This window comes from Rhinopithecus roxellana, chromosome 7, assembly GCF_007565055.1.
Source record: "Rhinopithecus roxellana isolate Shanxi Qingling chromosome 7, ASM756505v1, whole genome shotgun sequence".
Lineage (NCBI taxonomy): Eukaryota > Metazoa > Chordata > Mammalia > Primates > Cercopithecidae > Rhinopithecus > Rhinopithecus roxellana.
In genome coordinates this window covers 111,741,847-111,767,268 of record NC_044555.1, presented here as the reverse complement: position 1 = coordinate 111,767,268, position 25,422 = coordinate 111,741,847, and the positions used below count along the sequence as shown (strand labels likewise).

At 39.5% G+C, this 25,422-nt stretch overlaps 1 protein-coding gene and 1 long non-coding RNA gene across 5 annotated transcripts in view; one reads left to right on the top strand and one right to left on the bottom strand.

The window, feature by feature from the left end:
• The window catches only part of FGF13 (fibroblast growth factor 13), a 588,095-nt gene that overhangs the window by 500,457 nt on the left and 62,216 nt on the right, over positions 1-25,422 (top strand). For 3 of the 4 annotated variants that reach the window (XM_030934641.1, XM_030934640.1, XM_030934642.1), the window contains 2 exons: positions 11,287-11,397; positions 17,483-17,586. In XM_030934641.1, coding sequence (XP_030790501.1) covers positions 11,287-11,397; positions 17,483-17,586 — 215 coding nt within the window. Of the gene's footprint in view, positions 1-8,546; positions 9,391-11,286; positions 11,398-17,482; positions 17,587-25,422 lie in introns of those variants that run through there. The other variant, XM_010356231.2, reaches the window with a different exon arrangement.
• LOC104656567 lies at positions 3,665-8,117 on the bottom strand. Its single transcript, XR_747145.1, has 3 exons — positions 8,082-8,117; positions 5,441-5,526; positions 3,665-4,358 (listed from the first exon to the last, which is right to left on the bottom strand). It is a non-coding gene; the product is annotated as an uncharacterized LOC104656567 (long non-coding RNA).

The following is a 25,422-nucleotide window of genomic DNA, read 5'->3' as shown; positions in this document are numbered from 1 at the left end:
ATGACATTTCGCTTAAAATTGCAGTTTTCAAGAACATATCAATGCCACTAAGTAATGATTTATTGTACTTTGAATAGTGCCTGGAGGAGAGTTGGTGCTCAATACATTAGAGCTATTAGTATTTTTGTATCCTTCAGGTCTTAGTTCAGTACTTGGCAAATAGTTCTCAGTAAATTTTGAATGAATAAATTAATGAATGAACAAATGAACAAATGGCCCAAGCCAAATGTATTTAACTTCTCTTGCCTCAGATCTCTTCTCTAAAATGAAATCTTTAGGTGAGCATCAAGGTTCCTGTTAGGAAATCAGTCTCTAAAATTGCTTGAGGCCTTCAGTGGTTGCAAGAAAACTTGCTAAATAAGTTCAGTCAGTTGACTGTACTTTTAACTGTTTGTCAGAAGGGAAAAGATAGAGCAAATTAGCTAGAATAGATATTGGAGAAACTCCTAATTACAAAAGGATAGTCATGGGCTTCCTAGTATGGAAGTGAATACACTGTGTATAACATTTTTCTCTCTTTTGGCTGAACTCAAGCTTCCTGTAGTTAAAAACAGATGGCACAAAAAAAGCTTACAGTGTGGAAAGCCAGTTTTTCCTATATGAAAAGAACTGAGTGTTTGAAGTGCTTTAACTTCTTGTCTCTGCTAAGTAGTGATGGAGAGAAAGGCCGGGAAGTGTCCTTTGGGTCTCATAGCATTCCAAAGTCCCAGATTACCTGAGTCAAAGCAGGTTCCAGTGTCAAACTATTTCTTGGACTAGGAAACAAAGAATAACATTAAGTAGTGATTTATAGTCCTATAATTTTCATGAGAAAGTTAGCAATGTTTTCTTTAAATATTGCTGTAAGAAGTTATTGAATGTTATGAACTGTGCTTATAACTAGAAATAGATCATATGTATTATTTTTATTTCATAATTCAGTTTTGTTAAAAGAAAAAAAACTGATTAGAAAATCATGCTATATTTCATCTTGTTCAGTCCCCCAAGCAAAAAGATAGTCACATCCAGACACCACTGTTGAGCAACCCAAATTCCAGACCCACTGCCAATGAGGAAAGAAGTGGTATTTAAAGGTCTGGCCTTGTACACATAAATTGTACTTTTTGGCTAAGGATCCTTAGTTTAAATACTTGCACTTCCACTTATGTACTAGCCAGGAAACCATAATCATATCACTTCGCCTTTCTAGGCTTCACTTTCCTCACCTTTGCAACAGCAATAATGATAATACGTACCTTACATGTTGTTGTAAGGATTAAAGGGAATAAGGTTATAGCACTTAACAAGTTGCTTGTCCAATTATAACCATAGTATTTATTGAGTGTTATCATCATTTCCAACCCCAGTTTTGGGAAAAACAAATCTAAAGCAGAGGGGACAGCTTAAAAATCATCTAGGGCATCTGCACAACTCTTTCATCTAGGGCATCTGCACAACTTGTCTTTCATCTCCTCAGAATATGGAGGATAGTATTTTCTCTGAATATACCAGGTTCTTCTGCCCAAATCTTGGTCAGTGTCTGAAAAGAGTTGTGTTAAGACTCTTAATCCTGAGGGAACACTAAAGTATTTTCCCATTACCTCTGTGTTGCTTTAAGAAATATAAATTCTTGATAGGAAATTGGGGTAAAACAGTGCCATTGGCAAGTAGGAAATCCACCAGTGTTCCTTAATGCTGGTTGTGAATCTTGCCTCCATATGCTAAATAGTAACAGACACTAGATCATTTGCCCACACTGCATTCCTCTCCTCAAATCCTGAGTTTAGGTCACCTTCCAGTAACTTTATTTCCTGAATTGGCTTAAATCCAGAAAAATTAGGTTGTCTGTTTTTGCCTCAAATCCTCCATCATTTTTTCCCCTAGCTTTTCATTTAGATTACCTAGTTCACTGGGCAAGAAATGAACCCAGTGTTACAGATACTTTGCCTCTGATTCTTGTACATTTTTAGGCTGCCATAAATGTCTCACCAGAGAAACACCTCATTTATGTTTGTTAGCTATCATTTAGTTCATAAAATAGAAATTGTTCCTTCAAGATCTTCAAATATTATTGAGTAAAACAGAATCAAATTCACTTAGAGAACCTGATGCTTTTCTTGGCTCTAGACACTCTGTCACCACTGAAGCAACCCATTTGATTAATAATACATTTATTGTGTCTACAAAGTGTTATCTGCAAGTTGGATGAGAGAAACTTTAGGAAATGAATGTGACTGCCTTGATCCACATGCTCCAGGTTCATCCAGTATGATCTTCCAAAGGCAAAAGCACTAACAATCAGCTTTGTGCTTTGGTTCACACCTGTAATTTCCAGCACTTTGGGAGGCCAAGGTGGGAGGATCACCTGAAGCCAGCAGATAGATAGAGACAAGCCTGGGCAACAAAGAAAGACCTTAGCCTTAGAAAGAAAAGTAGTTAAATGTGGTGGCATGTGCCCATAGTTGCAGCTACTTGGGGACTGAGGTGGGACATGGCTTGAGCCCAGGAGTTAGAAGTTACAGTGAGCTGATCATGCCACTGCACTCCTGACTGGGTGACAGAGAGACCAGGTCTCAAAAAAACAAAACAAACGAAAACAACAACAAAAGCACTAGCAATCCCCATGTCCTATCAGAGGGAACCTTTGCCTTCTCATAATGGTGTTACTGCCCCTTTCCACTTTCCCTGTGATTACTTCGTGGTGGCAGGTCATGGTTATACAATTCGTAGTGTAGTTTTTATGACAGAATGATAGTCTTAATGAAAATCAACCCACATACCCACCTAGATAGAAAAGGTTTTTGTTGTATTCATAAAAGCTTTTATAGAAGAAAAATCAGCAATCAATTATAGTATTTAACAACCCTCTCTGAAAAGAATGTTTTCCTTGTACCAAACTTAAATCCCCACATATTAAAGCTTAAGCTCATTTCCTTGTGTTCTCTCCTCAAGATTAAGAGAGAAACCTCCACCCCAGAAAGCTGCTATTTCTCTCCAGGTTTTCTTGATTAAATGGCCAAGCAGGTAATCAGAGGCCTTGAACTCTCGATGTTGCAGCTGCCATGGCTAATTAAATGGTGAAGTGCTGAATTCACGGACATGATTAATACCATCAGGGCGTTTTATGGCTTTAATGTTCATAAATTATGACTGAACAATGAAATTTTTATGTGGGTGATAGGATTTTTCTTCTTAAGGATCAGAATTAATCAGTGTTTTCTCAATTGATTTTAAATATAAATCAAAGGTAGCTTCAGTAAATTCTATAGCTTAAGTATTTAGAGAATGATCTCAGAGACAGGACATAATGAAGACCAAGCCACCATCCTAGTGTGATGCAAGCCTAAGGTCTTGTGGATTTTCATTCTAAATGCAATTCAGAGGGCCAATCAGTTTCTAAAAGGATGGTTCTGGAGACCTTTGTTTCTGAAGTATTAACTCCCGTAAATGATCTAATCTTTGCCAGCTAATATATGTGTCAGGGCATGTAACAGAATATAGTAGTCACTCTTTCTTTACCTGGAATTCTAGTGTGACACTAACAAGATTTCCTTAAATTGCATTTTTCTTCCTGGAGTTAACTGTCAAGAGTCTATTTCTTTTCTTCCTTTCTTTTTTCTTTATTTTATGTTATGTTATGGTATGTTATGTTATGTTATGTTATGTTATGTTATGTTATGTTATGTTATTTTAGAGGCAGGGTCTTACTCTGTCACCCAGGCTGAAATGCAGTGGCAGGATCATAGCTTGTTGCAGCCTGGAACTCCTGGGCTCAAGGGATCCTTCTGCCTAAGCCTCTCAAAATGCTGGGATTACAGGTGTGAGCCACTGTGCCTGACTGGCTGAAAAGAGCCTATTCTGTTAGCTTTTCTCTAATCTCCTCATTTGTATTTCTATCCAGTTGTTTCTCTGAGCCTTTGTAGATAGACTACAAAAGGTGGTACTTGGCTGCCTTATCTCATAAATACTCCCTCTGCTGCCTTACTTAGTGAATGGGGAGATCCCAGTGTTACTCGACCTTGGTGCATTTGAATCTGCCAACGTTTCCTTTCTTTGAGCTCATCATCAGTCCTTGACCTGGTAACTTGCCACTCAGATATTTTGGTGAACTGTTAGTGTAGAAGGAGAACAAACTGGCAAGTGATTCTGAGTGAGCTTATCTTCACATAAGAAGGGTGTTTGAAACCTCTCATTTTCAGAATTTCAGAAAGACAGTCAATTCCTTTCTGCTCAGAATGGACTGAGGCTGCTCCCGATTAGGCTGTCTGAGTTCTCTCACTTTTACTCATCACAGTCACATCTGTTTGGGTTTCTGTCTCTCTCCTGGAGATGCCTCTTGAGAGCAGGTCCCCTCAGCTTCCTTACAGCTCCTCTGAGGCCTGCCAAAAGAGATTGGCAGAGAACGATCAGCATTCTATGCCCAGATAACTCACATACCTCTCTCTGAAAAGAATGCTAAAACCTAGTTCTCAAGTGAACCCACGAGGAGTGGAATCAAAGGGACTTTTGCATTTTTCCTTGGAATCCAATTTAGAATTTATGTTCTCATAGGGTGGGAAGAGAACAGAGAGATGGGAAGTACGAAGAGGGGAAGATAAAGAAGTAGGAACAGGAACATATGGGAAAAATAATCAGAGGCTCCCAGAGCCAAAAGGACTTTAAGGAACATATCATCTGGAGGTTTCCAAACATTTTGTTTTTAGTACCAGAATCTTTTCATTTTTATTTTTTACATAAGAAATCATACAATGCGCTCCACTATATAAAACAGATGAAAAGAGAAATAGAAATAAACAGTTGAATGAGAAGAGTTAAAATAGATGAAATCTACTGTTGAAACATTGGCGAGGGAACTTTTATTACTTTTCATTACTTTTAGAGTGCTGAAGAATACAAAGTGAAAACTGCCAATCTTGTCTAAGCATTACTTTAAAGATGGGAAAACTGAGGTCTGTAATATGGAGAAATGACATACTCAAGGTCACACAGCCAATTAGTGGCAGAGATAGGACTAAAACATATGTTTCCAGCCTGCCAGGCTATAGAACTCTTTAGGAGTTGAGTTAGAAAAAGAAGCTAAGAATGCTTTCTTTCTGAATATGGTCAAAAAAAGAGGTTGGTGGACAATGCAATGGGAGAGAGGACACCTGGGAGAAACAAAGGAGAATAGACCCTACATTAGAATAGAGCACTGAAGAGTTTGAACCACCAGGGATAAGCAGAGATAATTGAAATTTACAAATATGAAGGAGATCCAGGAAGTTCCATAGCAAAGGCACAATGTGAACTGCTAGGAACAAATCAAAACAGGAGAAAAAGGGATTCGTAAATAGGTGTCAAAAGAGAATTCTTTATTACTTCCCCTACACAAATGTCATACTATTGGCCCAGGAAGGCAGTGGGACAGCAAAGAAAAGCAAAATATGCTTCTCTAGGATTGGCTGCAATTCTTTCATTATACTTTCTCAAGATACATGTGACTTTGGCATAGTTTCCTGTTGGAGATTTGAAAGTAATATTCACATTCGTCTCTGAAATTTTAAGCACCTGGGAAATAGACATGAGAGTTAGGAAAACACGAACATATCTGCTTTTGTGTGTGTGTGTGTGTGTGTGTGTGTGTGTGTGTGTGTGTGGTGGAGTTTCACTCTTGTCGCCCAGGCTGGAGTGTGGTGGCCTGATCTCGGCTCACTGCAACCTCTGGCTCCTGAGAAGCTGGGACTACAGGCAAGCGCCATCATGCCTGGCTAGTTTTATATTTTTAGTAGAGACAGGCTTTCACCATGTTGGCCAGGCTGGTCTCAAACTCCTGACCTCAGGTGATCTGCTCACCTCAGCCTTCCAAAATTCTGGGATAACAGGCGTGAGCCACTACGCCTGGCCAATATCTGTATTATGAATGGTTAAGTTCATTGAGCAATATGATTTGGACCCAATTTCAAAATGGTTTTCTTTCACTTTCTGCCCCAGATTGAATTTACCCTCTGGTCACAGACCTTTGTGAGTTCTCTTAGTAGAAGAGAGAGGAGAATGAATGAGGTCTGTAGGCAGACAGATCACAGAGAGATGCCCCCTTCTCAAGTCTCATTGATAACGTGCCATGCATTTTCCTGTTCATGAAGACAGAAGATTCAAGGGGGGCAGGGTATAAAAAGACAGAAACACCTTTTGTGGGTTGGCAGGAACATGTGATGGAGGGAGAGTCTGTTTCCCCCTTCCCCATACTCTTCATTTTTCAATATTATACAATTTAATCAGGGAGAGAAGGATTAGACCAATGAAAGACATCTACAAACATGTGTAGAATCACCTGGTTATCAGCTTTGGCCCAGTGGTTCCATGAGCTCATGTGGAGTAGACAGGAGTTAGAACCAAAAGGATGTATTTACAGTTTGTGTTTGCAAATTTGTAATAAATGCCCCCGCCATTCTTATTATATATTCCTGAAGTCTTCTCGGAGTCTGTTTACCTCTAATATGTACCACAGAGTGGCCACATCAATAATTCTACAGGCATCCTGAAAATACCTTATGAATGGTGTTGGCAGAAGCAAACAGTGAGGGCTATCTGAGAGGAGAAGTGGAGTAAAAAGGGTGTGGGAAAGCCCTTATGATTTTCTCAATACCATCTCTCCTTCTAAGGTCTATCCCCTTCCTGAATCAGAACTTCATCCTTCTTTAGCTTTTGCATGCCTGATCTGGGTCAGGATCCCAACACAGAAATGAGAGTAGGAACAAAAGGCCCTTGGGGTTGGTGCTCAGCAAAAGGTAAAGACATGAAGAGAATAGCAGAGAACTTGTACCTGTTCATCACCCACCCCAAATATTTGGGCCCGATCAAAGCTTCTCCTGACCCCTCTTTATGTAAGATATTTCCCTTCATGGTATCTGGAATTTAAACAACAATCACATACATTTTGAACTAGGAAGTAGCCTCCTACTCTTCAGAATCAATATCAACCAGTCATTCATCAGGGATTTATTTTTCCCCATGAATCAAAGTTTAAAGAAGTGGATACTTGAATAGACTTGAGGTGTTAAAACTCTCGTCTACCTTGTCCTCCCTTTTCATTTGGGAAAGCCAAAAGCACAAAACAGTAGGTGGCAAATGTCAGACCCTTTGGCATCATTCTCCTGTAACTATCAGTCTCAGCCCACTGCAACCTTTACCCCAGTCTACCTTGCAGACACACAGTGGTGCTTCTGATGGAGCAAGAGACATTTCAAGATTGGGGAGAAGTGGAAGGAGGGGTAGCAACAGCTTCCCCTGTGAAGCAATGGAATCTACAGAACGGTCCAGTGATTCAGCTCTTATGTTCTAGGAAGCCTGAAAGCATTTCAGCGTTGCTGAGTCCGAGCGTGTTTGTTGGACGGTCAGGCAAGGAAAAAAGGGCCAGAGTCTGAAGATAAGCTGAGCATCTGCTTTTGCATCTACATTAGTTCTGAGAAGAGGTGATGGGGGTGCCATGCAGGAGTTCAGTAAAGACGGTGTAGAGCTGCCAGGTAGTAGAGCTGCTCTATTTTGCTTCCTATTTGACCTCAGAAATCAAATAAAATAGTCAAATAATTGTGTCTGTTTGAAGGTAGGGATGTAGATAGGCCATTTCTCTTCACTGCATTTCTGGCCTCAAAACCTCTTCTTTCTTTTCCTCCAGAATAAAATATAACGCAGGGAGAGGACAGAACTTGTTAATAGAGTGAGGCCAGCGAAAAGCCAGACTGGTTCCTGAATTGGAGGGAGGGAGTCTGCCTGATTTTGGAGGAGCAGAAAAAACTAAGTTAGGAGATTAGAGATGGGCCGCGGCTTAAATAGAGGGGTTCGACTCTGCATTTCCCAGACACGTAGTGCTCATGCTACACGACCCAAGCTCTCTGCTTGAATCCCAAATCTGAGCGGACAGATAAGGAGGCGTAGAGGAAAAACAGGTTTTGGACCCTACAAATTGGCTTGAAATGAAAAGTCAGCAAAAACCACTGGGTGGCAGCGTGTTGTGCGGGCGCAGCTCTGCAGTGCCTGCTTCTGCTGCTGCCGCTGGTGCTGAACCCGTCTGGGGACTCTGGCCTCCTCTCCTGAATGGCTACAAGTGTCGCCAAGCAAAATACCTCCGCGCGGGTGTGTGAGGGTTCTCCGGGTTGTTGGTGCGTCCAAGCCTGAGGCAGGGATCTGGCGAACTTCTGAGGGGCTCCAGCCCGAGCACAATCTGGTCAGCTCAAACACTAAGGAAACACCCCCACCACGCCATCCCCCAATGCCAAGCAAACCCACGCTCCGTCAGCCCAACTACCTCATCCCGGTTCCTCCTCCATCACTGTTTCCTCCCGAAGCTCCTTTCGGGAAAAGGAGGGGAGAAGGATTTGGACGATGGGGCAGTGCGGAAGCCCCTACAGGTGTTAGCCGGCACGGCCTGCCGGGGACTTGGGGGGTGGGGGTGGGAGGGGCAGCCTGCGGCTCCGAGCCCACGGGCTCAGCTCCGGGAGGGAGGGGCCGCCGCGGGAGGGGGCTGCAAGGAGGCTGTCGCGCTGTTCTGGAGGGTGCCTGCGGCGGCTGAATTCCTGTGCTGCGACTGGGCCGCGCCCAGAGCAGCAGCAACAGCGAAGATGCGAGGCCATTACCTGTTTGATCCCTGTCGGAAAGCTGGCACGGGCCAACTTTTCCCGATTATCACGCCGAGAAGTTGCAAGGACTAGTGGAAGACTCGGAGGGGCCAGGGCGAGGGCGCGCTCCCCCGCGCGCTGCCTCCTCCCTCCTCCCTCCGGCCGCCCGGGCTCCCGGCCTGTCTCCCGCCCGCGCTCACTCCCTCCGCCCGCCTTCCTCCTCTGGCCCCCTCCGCGCGGCACAGGGCGGGGGGTGCCGCGAAACTCCGACCCGAGCCACTTGGACTTGCACAGTGTCCTCGGGGCGTAGGGGCCGACCGCACGCAGTCGCGCAGCGCTGCCTCCGCCTGCCAGTCTCGCCCGCGATCCCGGCCCGGGGCTGTGGCGTCGACTCCGACCCAGGCAGCCAGCAGCCCGCGCGGGAGCCGGACCGCCGCCGGAGGAGCTCGGACGGCATGCTGAGCCCCCTCCTTGGCTGAAGCCCGAGTGCGGAGAAGCCCGGGCAAACGCAGGCTAAGGAGACTAAAGCGGCGAAGTCGCGAGACAGCGGACGAGCAGCGGAGGAGAAGGAGGAGGAGGTGAACCCACAGAGGGGCAGCAAAAGAAGCGGTGGTGGTGGGCGTCGTGGCCATGGCGGCGGCTATCGCCAGCTCGCTCATCCGTCAGAAGAGGCAAGCCCGCGAGCGCGAGAAATCCAACGCCTGCAAGTGTGTCAGCAGCCCCAGCAAAGGCAAGACCAGCTGCGACAAAAACAAGTTAAATGTCTTTTCCCGGGTCAAACTCTTCGGCTCCAAGAAGAGACGCAGAAGAAGACCAGGTCGGAAAGGGTTTTTGCTTTCTTTTCCCCATACTTTACGAGTGAGGTGGGGGCGGTGGGGAGCAGGTATGTAGCGTAGGTGAGTTTGTCGGTGGCCCATCTTGTGCAGAAGAGGCCACCTAGCCTGTGTGCGTGCGTGGGAAGACGATGGCTTTCTTGCCTCCGTAACAGTAACACGCTTGCTGCATTGCAACTGCCCTGGGACAGGCGCAGAGCCTGGGGGCATACTCTGCCCTGGGAGGCTTGCCCTCAGCTTCGGACATGTCACATATGTGCATGCCCGGTGGGCTGTGGGCAGGCGTGACCCAGACATGGCTATGATGTGTGTGGCGTGGAAATTGCAGGCGCAGAGCTGGGCAGACACCATCCTCCCGCCCCAGGAGAGCCTGGGGAATCCCTCTCTTACCTTTATCTCTACCTGTCAGACCCTTCCCCTCCAGCTTCCACCTCCAAGGGACGTGGGCTTCTGCTGTCTAGGCATTGCGTTTCTTTGATTACTTTTAAGCTTTTGGGGACAGACTTGACTTGTGGTGCAGCTTCGAAATGTTTGCTGGGGCGGGGGGAGGGGGGATTTCTAGAACCTTGCTGCAAAGAGCTTAGAGATTTGGTTAGACTAGTATAATTGGTTACATGCTACTAAAATGCGGTGTTGAAGAGGGAATTTAAACTCATAGCCAGACTGTGGGTGCTTTTGAACGTTTTCGGTGGTACGAGTAGCGCGATATTCCAGCGACTGGAAATTCAGCTCTAGGTGTCAGGTTGCGTCAAGGTAGACCTTCAAGCGAGCATGCAGTTTATTTGCCATTCTCAACCAAACGAATCTTTTACACTCTTTTCTACCTTTTACTAGATAAATATTACAAAACAAAAAATAAGACTCACCGATCTGTTATTTCTCCATTTATGTGTGCTACACACCCTGGCGTGGGAAAGCAGACATAACGTTTTCTGTTTGCACAAAGTTTTTAATGCATTAACTGTAAATTAAGCATGTTTCAAAAAAGGCTTAAGTGGTTGCAAAGAATGATTATGTGGCTCGAATAATCACATAAATATTATTTCAGCGCAGGTGTTTGTATTCAGTAAAAGAAAATTTTGGATAACATGGCTGTTACTGGTAAATTAGACACTTGATTAATCTATGGTTATTCATAATTGAAAATAATTTTAATTAAGAATTCATATTTTTGATAATCACACTTCTGATATGAAATTTGAAAAATTAGTGTGCACTGATTTTTTCCTTCCCACCAACAAAAACGCTGCTCTTTTCACACACATTTTCACTCATGGTAATTAATATGACAAGATGTGTTCATGGGTTGTTGTATCTCCCTCCTCCCTTTTTTGGTATAAAAGGCTCAATTTTCCAAATACAGTTTCCTTAATGGGGTTCCAGGTTGTTTATGCATTTTCTACCTTCTTAGAATAAAGGAGATTATTTATTCAAATTGTGGTCATTCTGAAGGAAATCTTTGCTAGTGGGTTTTTGGTCCTTGGTTGGTTGGCAAACAACTTGGAATTATCTTTGTATTTCTCCTTTTTCTTTCACATGAAAAGTAGCACAATTTCAAGAGGCATAATAGCCATTTGCCATCCCATTACAAATACTCAGTGAGATAGAGTTCCCCTCTATAAACCAAAGGACAGGTTGTCAGAAACTATAGACACTTTCAGAAGCTTTACCAATGTTTCCAGGTAGAAATAAAATGTTTCTTTAGTTTGGAAATTTATTCTGAAACTCGGAGTTTGTTTTCTTACTTTCAGACACTTAAAAAGTGTAGTTTGACTTATTCTATTAAGATTTGTAACTGAAATTAGAAATTGAAATTCCGAGTCTTTTCAACTACATAGGCACAATTTATCGATTGATCCAAACCATTGTTCTCTTTGCAGAGCCTCAGCTTAAGGGTATAGTTACCAAGCTATACAGCCGACAAGGCTACCACTTGCAGCTGCAGGCGGATGGAACCATTGATGGCACCAAAGATGAGGACAGCACTTACAGTAAGTGACTGCGAAATAAATAGTATATGCCAGTATGTTGTTAACATTCTGTTCTTTTTATTTATTTTAAAAATAAATACGCTTTCCTAAATCCTGAATTGAATGCAAAAATATAATCACACTACATAATCCTGTTTACACAGGTTAACCTAAAGGAAGTTGAATGTGAGTCTATCTAAGATAGTAAACTAGGGCAAATAATGTTGACACCATCTGAAGAATAATCCAAATGTCATCTCCATGGAAATCTAGATAGATTTATGGCTATCCTTTGGGTTTTATTACTTTTTTTCCCACAGAAAATTTACTCACCCACACACTGATCCAGAAATAGCATGTTATCTCTACTCTTAAGAACCGGTCTTAACCCAAGAGAGAGGAGTAGTTTCATACCACGAAAATTCATCATTACAAGCTTTCACTTCTGCTGCCTGCTCCACACACACACTGATAACTCTGAGACTAGTGGAATTTAAACATTGAGATACCTCCACAGGTGGGTAAAGGGATTTCTTTTAGTTCTTTCTTTTTAACCATGGTTTAAGACCAAATTGGAGACTATAATGGTGGGCCTAAAATAGAAACACATAAAAAATAATTGGGTTTTATTTCTAATTATTGAAGGAAGGTGATTCCAAGATGTAACATAACCTTTAATTACGTGTTTTATTTATTTGGAGTAATAAAAATATAAACACAAATAGCGCAGGCTTCTCTTCAATGATAATTGATGTTTTCTTGCAATATACAGATTTCTGGAGATGTATTAAATATTCCACAAGGCTAAAACACCTAGTTCTCACAATTTTTTTTTTTTTTTTGTTTTCTCCAACTACTGAATTTTTCTCAAACCCTTTGATAATTTCCCAGTAATAATCCCATTGTCGGCTGAGAAAATAGCCAAGGAAAGTAGGTCTGAATGCTAAGCAGTGTACTCTGCAGCTTTTTAAGAGATGTATGGCTACAGCAATGCCATTGACGAGGGTCCCAATAACTGTAAAGAGTTTCCCACCTTTTAGGAATGCTTCGGGGGGATGGCCAATCTATAACCTCAAGAGGAAGTCACTTTTAATTACCATTGAAGAAAGCTCTGTTGGTATGGAGGATGAACAAAAACCTCATATTAAATGGTTCTTCACTGTTTTGCAAAAGTCACTGTTGTGATATTAAAGTTTTATAGTGAATCCTAGTTGTTCTTTTATGCACACTCTTCTATTTGAAACTATTAGGGCAAGTGTAACTAGAGGGCTTTACTGTAATCAAATAACAGACACTAGTGCGTAGTGATGATCTGCAATAAAACATTCCCGTAAGTTATTGTGCAAATTGATATTTGGGGAAGGAATTAGGGGATGTAAGCTGCCCTGCTTTCCAGAGTGCCTCAGGAAAATGGGTCTGTTGAGCATTATTGAAGGGAAGTTCATGATTAGCTGCCAGTGAGCCTATCCAGTCACGTTTCTTTCCCCTTTTTAACATCTCTGGGTACAAATCAGAGAAGAAATATTTTGGGGCTGGTGTGCACATGTGTTTCCTGAAAGGAAATTAAAAAAAAAAAATAGACAATTCATGTGCTGTGTCCTATTAACGGCAATATACCAAATTCATCAAGATCACACTCTAAGTAATCATTTTAGGAGATACACACACATACTACACACACATATATCAAGGCTCCATTTCTTACTGTGGAGCTTTAAATCATACAGTAGGTTTTACTCTTCAGTTCCTACATATACATAGCTTCTGCCTTTGGTTGTCTTATAACTGACTGGTATGCATGGCATCTCTGTGTACTACTAATGATATTGAAAGACCATTAAAGAACATAGCCCGATAACAGGAATCTGTATTTAGGCAGATTAAAATAGAGAGGTAAGTCAACTAAAGGTAAGTATCGTCATAACATGATGCATACAAATGGAAAGTATCTCAATAGAAATAGCAAGTCAGTAGAGCTTGGATCTGCTCCTGATGTTAAGAGTGACCAGAAGCTAGTGAGTTAGCTTAGCTTTGCCACTGAGGATATGGTGGGGCATAAGTCATCATGAAACAAGAAGGTTTAATGATTAAACTGATATAGCATGAAGACCAGCCATCCAAATTTATTCTTTTTTTCCTTAAAACCAAGCCATTTTATTGGTATTAATTGTTTAATTATTTTAAATGTGCATAACGAGAATACACGTTGTTTTTTTCAACTATCACTCATGTATGTGATATTTCCTTAATATGTATTCATGATACTATGTTTATATTTTTCTTACTCTTCTTATTTTTATTAACCTTCATTATTTGCAGCATATTTTCTCATTTAGTTTAATTTAATTGAATTGCATTGTTTTTATTCAGACATGGTAAGCAATGTCATGATAAATCAATTCACATTTATACAGATATATCCATTTCTGAAAACATATGTTTGATATTATGCATTTAACCTTACCTTATGTAGATGTATTATAATGATACATTTCAGTTCAATAAAATCTCATCATGAGGAAATCAGCCATTATAAATTATGTATTTTCCCTTGAAAAGGAAAAGATGATAGACATCCCATGGCAGTAGTTTTATTATATCCGCCCTGGGTGCAAGGAAGGACATTTTAAAAGAGTAGTTTTCCCTTTCTCTTCAAACTTGCAGAAGCGTTATCAGTTCAACATGTTGCCTTTCCAACCTACATTAATATATACTTTTATTAATTATTCTCTCTTGAGCAATTGACCTTGGCCAGCTGATGAAGAAGCATGGCTTCAGTGTTGCCTTCAGCAAACACTGGGTGACAACTAGGTGCATGGCTCTGATGAAGTGGCCCTTTAAATAGAAGGTGTTTGTTTTTATGCAGACATAACAGAACAAACAAGAAACACAGGCACATTTATGTTTTAAATACTTCTTCAAAACTTTTGCTGAGATGGAAGAAGAGATTTTAGGTATTTAATGAATGTGTTTTAAATACATAAATGAAGTTAACTTTTTTCTCATATTTATAATATTTTTATCCTGATCAAAATAATATCTTAAATCCATGAGGAAAGATACCAGATATAGAGAAACAAAAGCACATAGGAAGATATTTATTTGGTTTAAGCTCACCCCTGATATAATTTCTTTGCGTTTTTATCTGGGCAGATTGTCCCTTTAGACATATTTTAAACCAACCCAGTGTATGAGCTATCTTGAATGTTTAAAGAAATGAAAAGATCGTAGTAGTATGATCAGTCAATCTCTAGATTTGCTACTCTCATCAAGTTTTTATTTTGGGGTCATGTTTTTTGTTTTTTAATTAGACTTCATGGAAATTTTTTTTTTTTTTTTTTTTTTTTTTTTTTTTTTTTTGAGAAGGAGTCTCACTCTGTCACCCAGGCTGGAGTGCAGTGGCCAGATCTCAGCTCACTGCAAACTCCGCCTCCCGGGTTTACGCCATTCTCCTGCCTCAGCCTCCCAAGTAGCTGGGACTACAGGCGCCCGCCACCTCGCCCGGCTAGTTTTTTGTATTTTTTTAGTAGAGACGGGGTTTCACCATGTTAGCCAGGATGGTCTCGATCTCCTGACCTCGTGATCCGCCCGCCTCGGCCTCCCAAAGTGCTGGGATTACAGGCTTGAGCCACCGCGCCCGGCCAGACTTCATGGAAATTTAAAGTGTATAGTGAAAAGTACATAGTTCTGCTATATAGTTAATACCATTATTCAAGATTAAATAATCACAGGAATGGATTGCTGATTTTTTTTCTTCTCTTCCTCCTTCTGTTGTCTGATGTTTGAAATTTAGACATTTCATTGCTCATTAAAACCTGAGTCAGAGTGATTGGAGAACATGGTGAAAATCAAATCAGTTTTTTTAAATCTCTCTCTGTTTCTTTCTTGTGCTTGTTATAAGCCACATTAAGAGCACTGAGAAAGTTCAGAATATTATTTTTAAAAATGCAGTTCTATAAATAATTCTGAATTTAATTTATCATTCTCTGTCATTTATTACTATGACTAAACTAGGTGTCAAACATATACTGATATTATAGTTGTCAAGTGGTATGTAGTGATATGGCTTTTAAACCAACCCCATATTGGAAGTTTTGGTTTAGTTTTTTAGATCTCAGAATTTTTCAAGTATGAACTTTTATATAAATGGGATTGTGATCTCTTACTTTTCAAAAACATAGTATCATATTTTCACCATACAGATTGCTATCAATCCACAAATGGGTGTTGAACACCTGCTGTGAACAAGATATCCTCAACAGAAAGGGATATGACAAACACATGACATGCTCAGAGATGTCAGACTTCTTGTCTGTGTATTGCATTGTCAAATATAGCATGAGATCTTGGCTTGCAATCTGTGCAATTACATTCCTTTACCTCACATAACAGAAGGGCACAGCTTTTAATTTGATGAGTATTGAATGAAGTGCCATCAGTGGCATGTGGTAGGAACACTTGTCTTTTGAACTGTACAATATGTCCTAGCTCCTCTTTGGTAACACCCTGGTTTTAAAGGAACGATACATTGTAGGCTCACCAAGGAATATTTAGTTCTTCATTAGTATTTCTCATCCATATTACCCCACCTACTGCAGCAGAATATATATGCACAGAGATGAGTGATCCCAGAAAAACTACTCTTACCCACAGGGTGACTCCTTTACATTCTTGTTCACAGAAACCATAACAGACTGATTTATCATCCTCAATAAACTTACAAAACAAGGCAAAATCATCAACATTGGTCTACGACTCCTGAGAGAAAGGTGCACAGGCTATTTTCAAAAGATGTGTGTGGCAAGCACTACGTTTTAAAAATGTACTGTTTTATTTTTATTCACAGTGTGGGAGGGAGTAGACAGCTGGTAGTGGGAGGACACCCACTAGTTGTCTCCAGTGAGTGGTGTGTGGTTGTGAGGAAAGCCTGGGTGTAAGTTTCACGCAGTCAGATCTTCAAATGGAGAAATGAAGTCCTCACTGGCACCAACTGGCTGCCCACGTGCAACTATTTTGCTAAAATAATAATAATAAAATAATAAAATAAACCTCTTTTAAGTTCATTATTTTTATTCCTATGTCTTTTGTTCTTGGAGACTAAAAGCTAGGAGCCCTCTCAATTCTAATCTTGGAAAATGTTGATCCTTTAAGAAATACTACTCTGAAGCCAGGCGTGGTGGCTTACGCCTATAATCCGAGCACTTTGGGAGGCCAAGGCAGGCAGATCACCTGAGGTTAGGAGTTCGAGACCAGCCTGACCAACATGGAGAAACCCCCACCTCTACTAAAAATACAAAATTAGCCGGGCGTGGTGGCACATGCCTGTAATTCCAGCTACTCAGGAGGCTAAGGCGGGAGAAACCCTTGAACCCAGGAAGTGGAGGTTGCGGTGAGCCGAGATCGCACCATTGCACTCCAGCCTGGGCAACAAGAGCGAAACTCCATCTCGAAAATTAAAAAACAAAAATAAAAAAAGGAAATACTACTCTGGAAACATAGGACTACAAAATGACTTATTCTTTTTACAAGACCTGGATTTATTTTGGGGTTCTTTTATACGGAATAACACAGATAATTTAGATAAAGGCATTGGACTCTTCTAAAAGTCTAATGACTCTCTACCCAACAGGTAGATTTTAAATATGACTGTGAGAATTTCAGCAGTTATCTTGGGGAGCAGTTTAAAACCTTAATTTGTTGATAATGACACTATTTAATGTACAGAACAATTCTTGGGACTGTATCTTTCCAGCAGCATCAAGATTCCCCACCTCCAACACTGTAAAAACCATGAAATTGTGACCAAAGCCTTCCATTTTCTCCAGGCTACTAAATAATATGTAGTTACAGCTCCAGTTATCTGGCTGCAACCATGAAATTAAATACACTAAAAGGAAGAATGAGACCCTATCTGTCTGCCTTGGGGTGTGTGTGGGTATGTTTGTGGGGGTGTGTATGTGTATGTATGTATACATAAACAGACATATACGCATACCCTCACCAACTACACACTACTTTTGGAGGACCAGACAGTCCTGCTGGAAACATTGAAAAGTTCTGAAATTCAGAATTGTGACATTGTTTTCATGTTCTTTTTAAATTTCAGCTCTGTTTAACCTCATCCCTGTGGGTCTGCGAGTGGTGGCTATCCAAGGAGTTCAAACCAAGCTGTACTTGGCAATGAACAGTGAGGGATACTTGTACACCTCGGTAAGCCTTTGACTGTGTGCATGTTTTGACTATTCTAGTTTTCATCCGATATGAAAGAAAATGTGCTTTATATGTGTTATCATTACAGATTTCTGTGATGAGGAGAAGAATGTTGATGGAAATATTTCATTGAAAGGACAGATTAACTTTCTGTGAAAAATATATCTATTACCAATCAATTATTTGAAGCAAGCATTTTAGTATATAATCAAAGATTCACTGAACATTTTTTAATATAGTGTCATTTGGGTCATTTTATGTAGCATATAATGGTCTGTCTCGCTGCCTTGCCTTGCAGCTGTGGGAAAGAAAGTCATTTCCATAACTCAGTTGAACATGTGTTTATCCAGGTTTACTCCTAAAAAAACATAATGAGGTCTCTCCCTCAGATCAACTCGAGGAAATGAAAATCAGTTCTTGAAGGGTTTCTAGAGTTCTATTTCTTATCTTCAGTTTGATTAGAATAGGATTCCTGATTGCTTCTGCTTTCAATACAAGCACTATTTAACCTTTCCTTACCTATAAGTTCCTGCTTGTCTTTTTCTTGTAACTTCGGAGTGAACAAAATGAAAAATGGAACTTTTTCTCAGATGAATGTATAAAGAATGTAGACTAAAATTCAGTATGGAACATGGGGCCAAATTAAACTTTAAAAAAATTTTGACATTTAGATATAAGCAAAATGATACAGTATTAAGGTTAAGATTTTATTCTTATTGGCAGATCTAGTTTCAGATTATAGGAGACTATTTGATATATGAATTTTTAATTTAACTTTATTTATTTATTTATTTATTTATTTATTTATTTATTTATTTATTATGATTTTTGAGATAGAGTCTTGCTCTGTGGCCCAGGCTGGAGTGCAGTGGTGACACTCCATATTTTTAGCAGAAACAGGGTTTCGCCATGTTGGCCAGGGTGATCTCAAACTCCTGATCTCAAATGATCCACCTGCCACAGCCTCCCAAGTTGCTGGGATTACAGGCGTGTGCCACCACACCCAGCGTAATATATGAATACTTTTAAATCTTTGTTTTGAATTCAAGTATTTTAATAAAGGAAAAGAATGTTTAAAATGGAGAACATTGCTTGTCGAACGTCTTACTAGCAAGTCTTGAAGAAGGTTATTAGTATGACTATAGAAATCTGTTCCTTGAACTTCAAGTGAAACACTACCTTTAACCACTCTTGCTCGCTTGTTTCCTGAATTTCTTTCAAAGCCAGGTGTGCAGGAAGACTCTTGGCAGATATGGTGGAAACCATATCATAACCCTGTTTTGCAGAGGCCAAGATGGGAAAGAGGTGGGAGAAGAGTAAGGCCACAGAGGGCCTGTTTATTTGGTAAATCAGGTAGTTTGTTTCATATTATGATAAAAGATGATGAAAAAAAGATAATTATCAGCATATAACTCAAACCCTCGTCACTATCAGTATTCCTATCAGGCAATTTCAGCAGTCTGATTGCTTAATAAATATGGGGGGTTTGTTCTTTTTACTAAATGAAAAATGTGATTTTATGGCAAAGTTCATGAAATATGTCACTTTAATACTAGAGTGCTACTATAAAAGATAGGAAAGGGGATTTTATTTTAGATTTGTGTACTAAGGTAAGATAATTTAATTTTAAGTAATTTCCTGTAGCTCAACAGACTCTCTCAACCGGACCAGATACAAAGGTAGGTTTTTTAATAAAATAGATGCTTTCTGAAAATATTGTGAAGGCATGATAAGGAAACGGAATATACTGGGCATACTTTTGAGAAAGCACATGCCAGATATCATAGGAAATAATTACTGATAAATCATCCAGAATTTCAATGGGTTGCAGTCACCGTTATGGTGCCCTGATGAGAAAAGCTGACTAAATATAAATTTTGCAACATCACAATTGAAGAACGTACTTTGGAAATAATATTTAAGTAAGAATGTGGAAAATTATTTAACTTGGGTTTTACGTCAGGTGCCCCCACTCAAGAAAATTAGGGCATTCAACATTATACTTAAGGAACCAATATTGAAAATGTATAGCCTACCATTCAAATTAATCATTATTCCAGCAAACTGGTAAATGTCAATGTGAGCTCATTTCTAAGAAAGGCTTCCCAGGGGAAATGAGGACTATAGATTGGTGAACTTCCTTTCCATGATGGGTGGGCCAATATATACCCAAATGTGGCACACCTTGCATGTATGTCCTGTTAAGAAAAAAGAAGCCTTAAGTAAGTGTTTCTATTAGAGAAAAGGAACTATGTTTTTGTTAAGGAGGAAATATGCCTGATTGATGATCCTGGAGTTCATATATGGAAAGAATATCCAAATTAGTCTGCTCCAGAACATAAATCAGAATCCTCTTTAGAATTAATTTTCCAGTTCTTCCAATTACTCCTTATTGATTGTGGCTGGGAATCCATTCACCAAGTTGATCACCATCCTCAGTGGGCACTTCATTTTGTTATCATCTTATTTAAAGTGTGGTGCCCAGACTATTTAGGATGGAGTTCTCTCCTAATAACTTCAGCAACTTATATTGCTGAGATCAAAAGCTTAATGAAATACCATGTTTCATCAAGAGGAGACAGCAACCAAAGAGGAAGGATCACTCTTCCCTTGCATAAAACCAGGGCACTTCTACTACAGAAATACTACATGCAACTTTGCAAAGTGTCTCTTAGCAAAGAGAAGGACAATGACATAAAGAGAGAGCAAAAGTAAGCAAAGGAGGTGAGGGGCTACTGTTGTGGGCAACTTTAAAAAAAAAAAATTGGTGAAGGATGACTATAGTCTGCCTAAAAAGCGGTTGCAGTGGGAATGGCTAAAAGGAGATGAATTACTGAAATATTTTAGAGGTAGAGTCATCAGGATTTGGTGGCTGATTGGATTTGGAAGGAAAGCAGAACCACCATACATGGTTAAAAAAGGATGAGTTTGCGTCCTTTGTAGGGACATGGATGCAGCTGGAAACCATCATTCTTAGCAAACTATCACAAGAACAGAAAACCAAACACCGCATGTTCTCACTCATAGGTGGGAACTGAACAATGAGATCACTTGGACTCGGGAAGGGGAACATCACGCACAGGGGCCTATCATGGGGAGGGGGGAGGGGGGAGGAGGGAGGGCTTGCATTGGGGAGTTATACAAGATATAAATGATGAATTGATGGGTGCTGACGAGTTGATGGGTGCAGCACACCAACATGGCATAAGTATACATATGTAACAAACCTGCACGTTATGCACATGTACCCTAGAACTTAAAGTATAATAAAAAAAAAAAAAAAAAAAAAAAAAAAAAACATGTATGGTCGCCATTCACTGCATAGATGAGAATGAGGTGTCTTCAGGTAGAGAATTTTAATAAAAGTCTTCACAGCAGTGCTCAGTGGATTATCAGGGGTCATGAGGGAGAGGGGGAATTTTGCCTCTGGCATTTGGGCTGATGGTGAAGCTATTAACCAAATGGAAATAAAGGGGAAAAAAGCAGATTTGAGGAAGATACCTGAGTATAGCTTTCAAGGGATATTTGAAAATATGACCTAGCACTTGAGAAAGGGACATGAACTAGAAATAGGACTCGGGAGTTATCACATGTAGGTAGCAGTCGATGCCATGGAAATAATTATGAGAATATGTAGCATAAGAAGAGGAGAGAGCTTGTCAAATAGTATTAGAAAATAACAGCATAGAAGTGACCAGCAGAGGAAGAATAACTGATTATGGCAGATATAATGGTATTGCAAAAACTAAATGGGGAAAGAGTTTTAAGAAGAGTCAGGAATGTGAAATGTTTCATATGTTGTGGGTGATCTTAACAAAAGCAGTTTCAGTGGAATATTAGGAACAGAAGCCGGATTCTAGTGGCTTGAGGAGTAAATGGGATGAGAGAAGTAGAGGCAACAGGTATAGAATTTCTAAGGGAAGGGAAGGGTGGGTGTGTATTTAGGGCAGAATACAGGGTTGAGGAAGACTAAGGGTTCTTTGGTTAAGGATATCACTTGAACATATTTGTTAAGGAAAGGAAAGGAACAAATAGAAAGGGAGTGATTAAAGACATAAGAAATGGTATTCTTTATGTAGTGGAGCTGCAGAAGAGATGGAAGGGTGATGGAATTAAGTATAATTGAAAGAATTACATTCATTTTGAAAAGAAGGGACACTGAATCTATGATAGGAGACAAAGAGATGAAGACAGATGCAGACATAGGTTTACTGAGTCTGCAAGTGATAGACAAGGAAGTAGAAGAATTTTCTATCAGATGATCTGCATTTTTCCATTAAAGTAGAATAAGAGGTCACCTACTGAAAGTCAAAGGTACGGGGGTAACTGTAGGTAAACAGGGGTGGGAACAACTGTTTTGGGCAAGGGTAGTGGAAACAGTTTAATAAACAAGAGTAGGTAAGCTGAGGCCATGGGTCACATCCAGCCCACTACCTATTTATGAAAATAAAGTTTTATTGGAACGCAGCCACACCCATTCATTTACTTATTGTCTACGGCTGCTTTTGCACTGCAACAGCAGAGTTGAATAGTTGCAACAGAGCCCTTATGGCCCACACAGCCTAAATTATTTACCAAATAACTTGTCCCTTTACCTCCCAGAAAGCTTGCTGACCCCTAGATTGTAATTAGATAATGATTCTCAGTCATAGGTACCCATCAGAATTACCCGGGGACCTTTAAAACATTCCATTCTTTGTGTTACACTTGGACCAATTCTATCAGAATATCCAAGAGTGGGATCTATGCATGAATATTTTCGAAAGTTCCCAGCTAATGCTTATGAAAACCACTGATCTGAGCTTAAGAAAAATGATTGTTGAATAGCACTGAGGCATTGAGGACCCACCACTGAAGTCAGAAACCATGAGTTTATATGCACTTAATCATTTGTTCCAAATTCCTGATACCAATGTCTTTCTGTTGTTGCAAGCAAATTGCTTTTACATTTTTGAAGGAATATTTCTTGAGATGATAGAAAATACTGACCCCTGGAAGAGCTTTCTTATTTTATCTTTTTTTCTTTATTCTCCCTTCTTTTGCATTTCCACTTCTATATCCCTCAATTTTTTGGCGGGGGGGAAATTCAACTTTACAGTTTTTACCAATTTTTTTCTCCCTTTTGGCCATTAAATAAAGAAACAACACCTCCACATTGTTATTGTTACAGAGATAGCAATTTACTTTCCATGATTAATCTCGGAATTCTTGCACTGCACTCTCCCTTCCCCCCCCCCTTTTTTTCTTGTTGCCATGGGGGACAGACTTGATGTAGGCTCAAGTGGCAGTGCAAAACCATCTGTGGCACAGAGAATCATAATTAGCCATTATTTCATAACATATTTACTTTTGTCCGTGATGTATGCTGAGTCTTTCTGGGACTGCAAGGAAGTTGTTATTTATTGTGCAGAGAGAATTTTGTTCTTACCTTTGGTTTTCTTTAGAAAGAATAAGGAGTTGTACACAGGCTTTTGAGAGTTCCTCAAAATTTCACAGTATGAATATTTAATAGCATAAAGCTGTTTGTAATAAATGTTTTAAAACTGCTTGAAATAAATAATCATTAACTATAGAAAGTCCAGTGTCTTAAATATAAAAAAATTCCCATTCTGTGTCTACTTTAATAAGAAATAACATATATTAGAAACAGGATAGCAAAAACTCAAACCAAAAGCATTATTTTTTTTATTTTGGAATGTTCTAGAACTCATTAGCAGCAGTTCTACCCATATAATTACTTACCTTTCAAAAAAATCTAGTTTTCCTTTTTCACAATACATGTATTGCTTGGGTTGAGGTTGGGGCAGACAAAATGTATAGACAAGTAGAAATCCTTTGACAAGCCTTTTTCATTCATGAATTTCCAGGGAAAACTTGTGGGAGTGATTTTACTGTCATGTTTTGTAGTCCTGGGACTACCAAAGCAAAATAGATGCAAGACCAGAAAGCAGTCCTCTTTCTGAGAGTCAGCTTGATGCCATGGGAATGAGACAGCTTGTGTTACTAATCCCAACGGCTCAGTCAGATTGCAATCTGAGCTAAGGGGACATATTTTTCTTCTCTACTGGATTATTTTCACATACCTTAAATTTACTGTTTCTTCTCTCATTACATAGAGTTCTTACATTTCACTCACAACATCTCATAATGCAATCTCCTTTGAAGGAATCACTATCAGAAATAGTGACAAATACAACAATACCAGCCCCTTAGCAGTTGTGACACCTTAGCTTCACTTGTTTTATTCTTTGACAACTTAGATTTGCTTTCCTTTAAGAATATTCTATGCCTAAGTTAATATTTAGTTAATTCTATGCATTTAGCTTGGTTTTTAAATTTTTATAATTTTTAAACACATATTGCAAATTTTTGGCCATTGTAAAATCAGTTAAGAATTACTGCTTTAAACAAACTAAACATGAGAAATATAAATATTAAATGGAAAAATTCTTCATTTGACTATGCCTCTAAACACGTTACATTTAGAGAGATGCATCTAATTACTAAGGTGTGTGATGTATGAATACATGCATGAATATTCTTAGAATGCTTTTGCTGGTGAACAGGGAAAAGCCTGAGATGGCAGCCCAAGATGCAGCATTTAGATGATTCAATTAGTAAGTGTTTTGTCATTTTCCTTGTTCTCAAAGACACTAACATTGAGTTTGTCATTCATATGTTAACATTCTTGGTAACTTAAGAATCCCTGAAGATGACCCATCCAACAAAACTGGTCTCAAGTTCTGTGACCTTTTTTAACTGTAAGGATATTTTTCTATTTCTCAGCCTGATCAATCTCATGGCCATACTCTTGGACCTTTTCATATTTCAGGCTATTGACCACTTTTCCATTATCTATTACCTCCTCCTTTTTTAAAACAGCTTGAATGAGATATAGTTCACGTATGTTAAAATCATCCATTTAAAGTGTGTACAATTCAGTTGTTTTCAGTATATTTCACAAGGCTGTCCAACCGTCACCACTGTGTAATTCTAGAATATTTTCATCACGCTAAATGAAGAAATTATACCAATTAATAGACACACCTTATCCCTTTCCCCAGTCTCAGGCAAACATTAGTTTACTTTGTCTCTCTATGGATTTGCCTATTTGGAACATTTCATACAAAAGGAATACAATATATGGCCTTTTATGACTGTCTTCTTTCACTTAGCGTAAAGTTTAAAAGACTCATACACGTTGTAGCATGTATCAGTACTTCATTCCATATGATGGCTGAGTAATATTCCATTGTATGTTCCTACATTGGTTTATTCATTGTCATTTGATGGACATTTGGGTTGTTTCCCCAAATACCTGCATAGCTGCTTCCTTCTTTGTTCACGTCTCAACTGGAGTGACATTCTTTAGAAAGGTCATCTCTGACCACCTTAACTAAAGCAGTACATTCACTGTCTGTATTATCCACATTTATCTTCTTCAAGGCATTATCACTATTTAAAATTATCATTTTGTGTGTTTATTTTGCATCTTCTCCAACTAGAATTTAACATGTTGACAGCATATATTGTGTTTTTCTTATTCACTGCTGTATCCCCAGTGCCTTGATTAATGCATACTGTTGTTTTCTCAATATGTATTTACTGACTGACTTTGTTGTCATCAAAAGGGATACATAATATATACTTACAGTCTGATTTTAGTTCCTTTGCTTAAAATTTTTTTTCAGAAATAACTTCAAACTTAGAGAAAGCTCGCAAGAATAACACTAGTACAAATGACTCCATATATCCTATCCTCCAATTCATTTTGCTCCATTTGCTTTATCATTTGTTCTTTCTTTCCCATACACACACAGTTTTCTGAGCCATTTG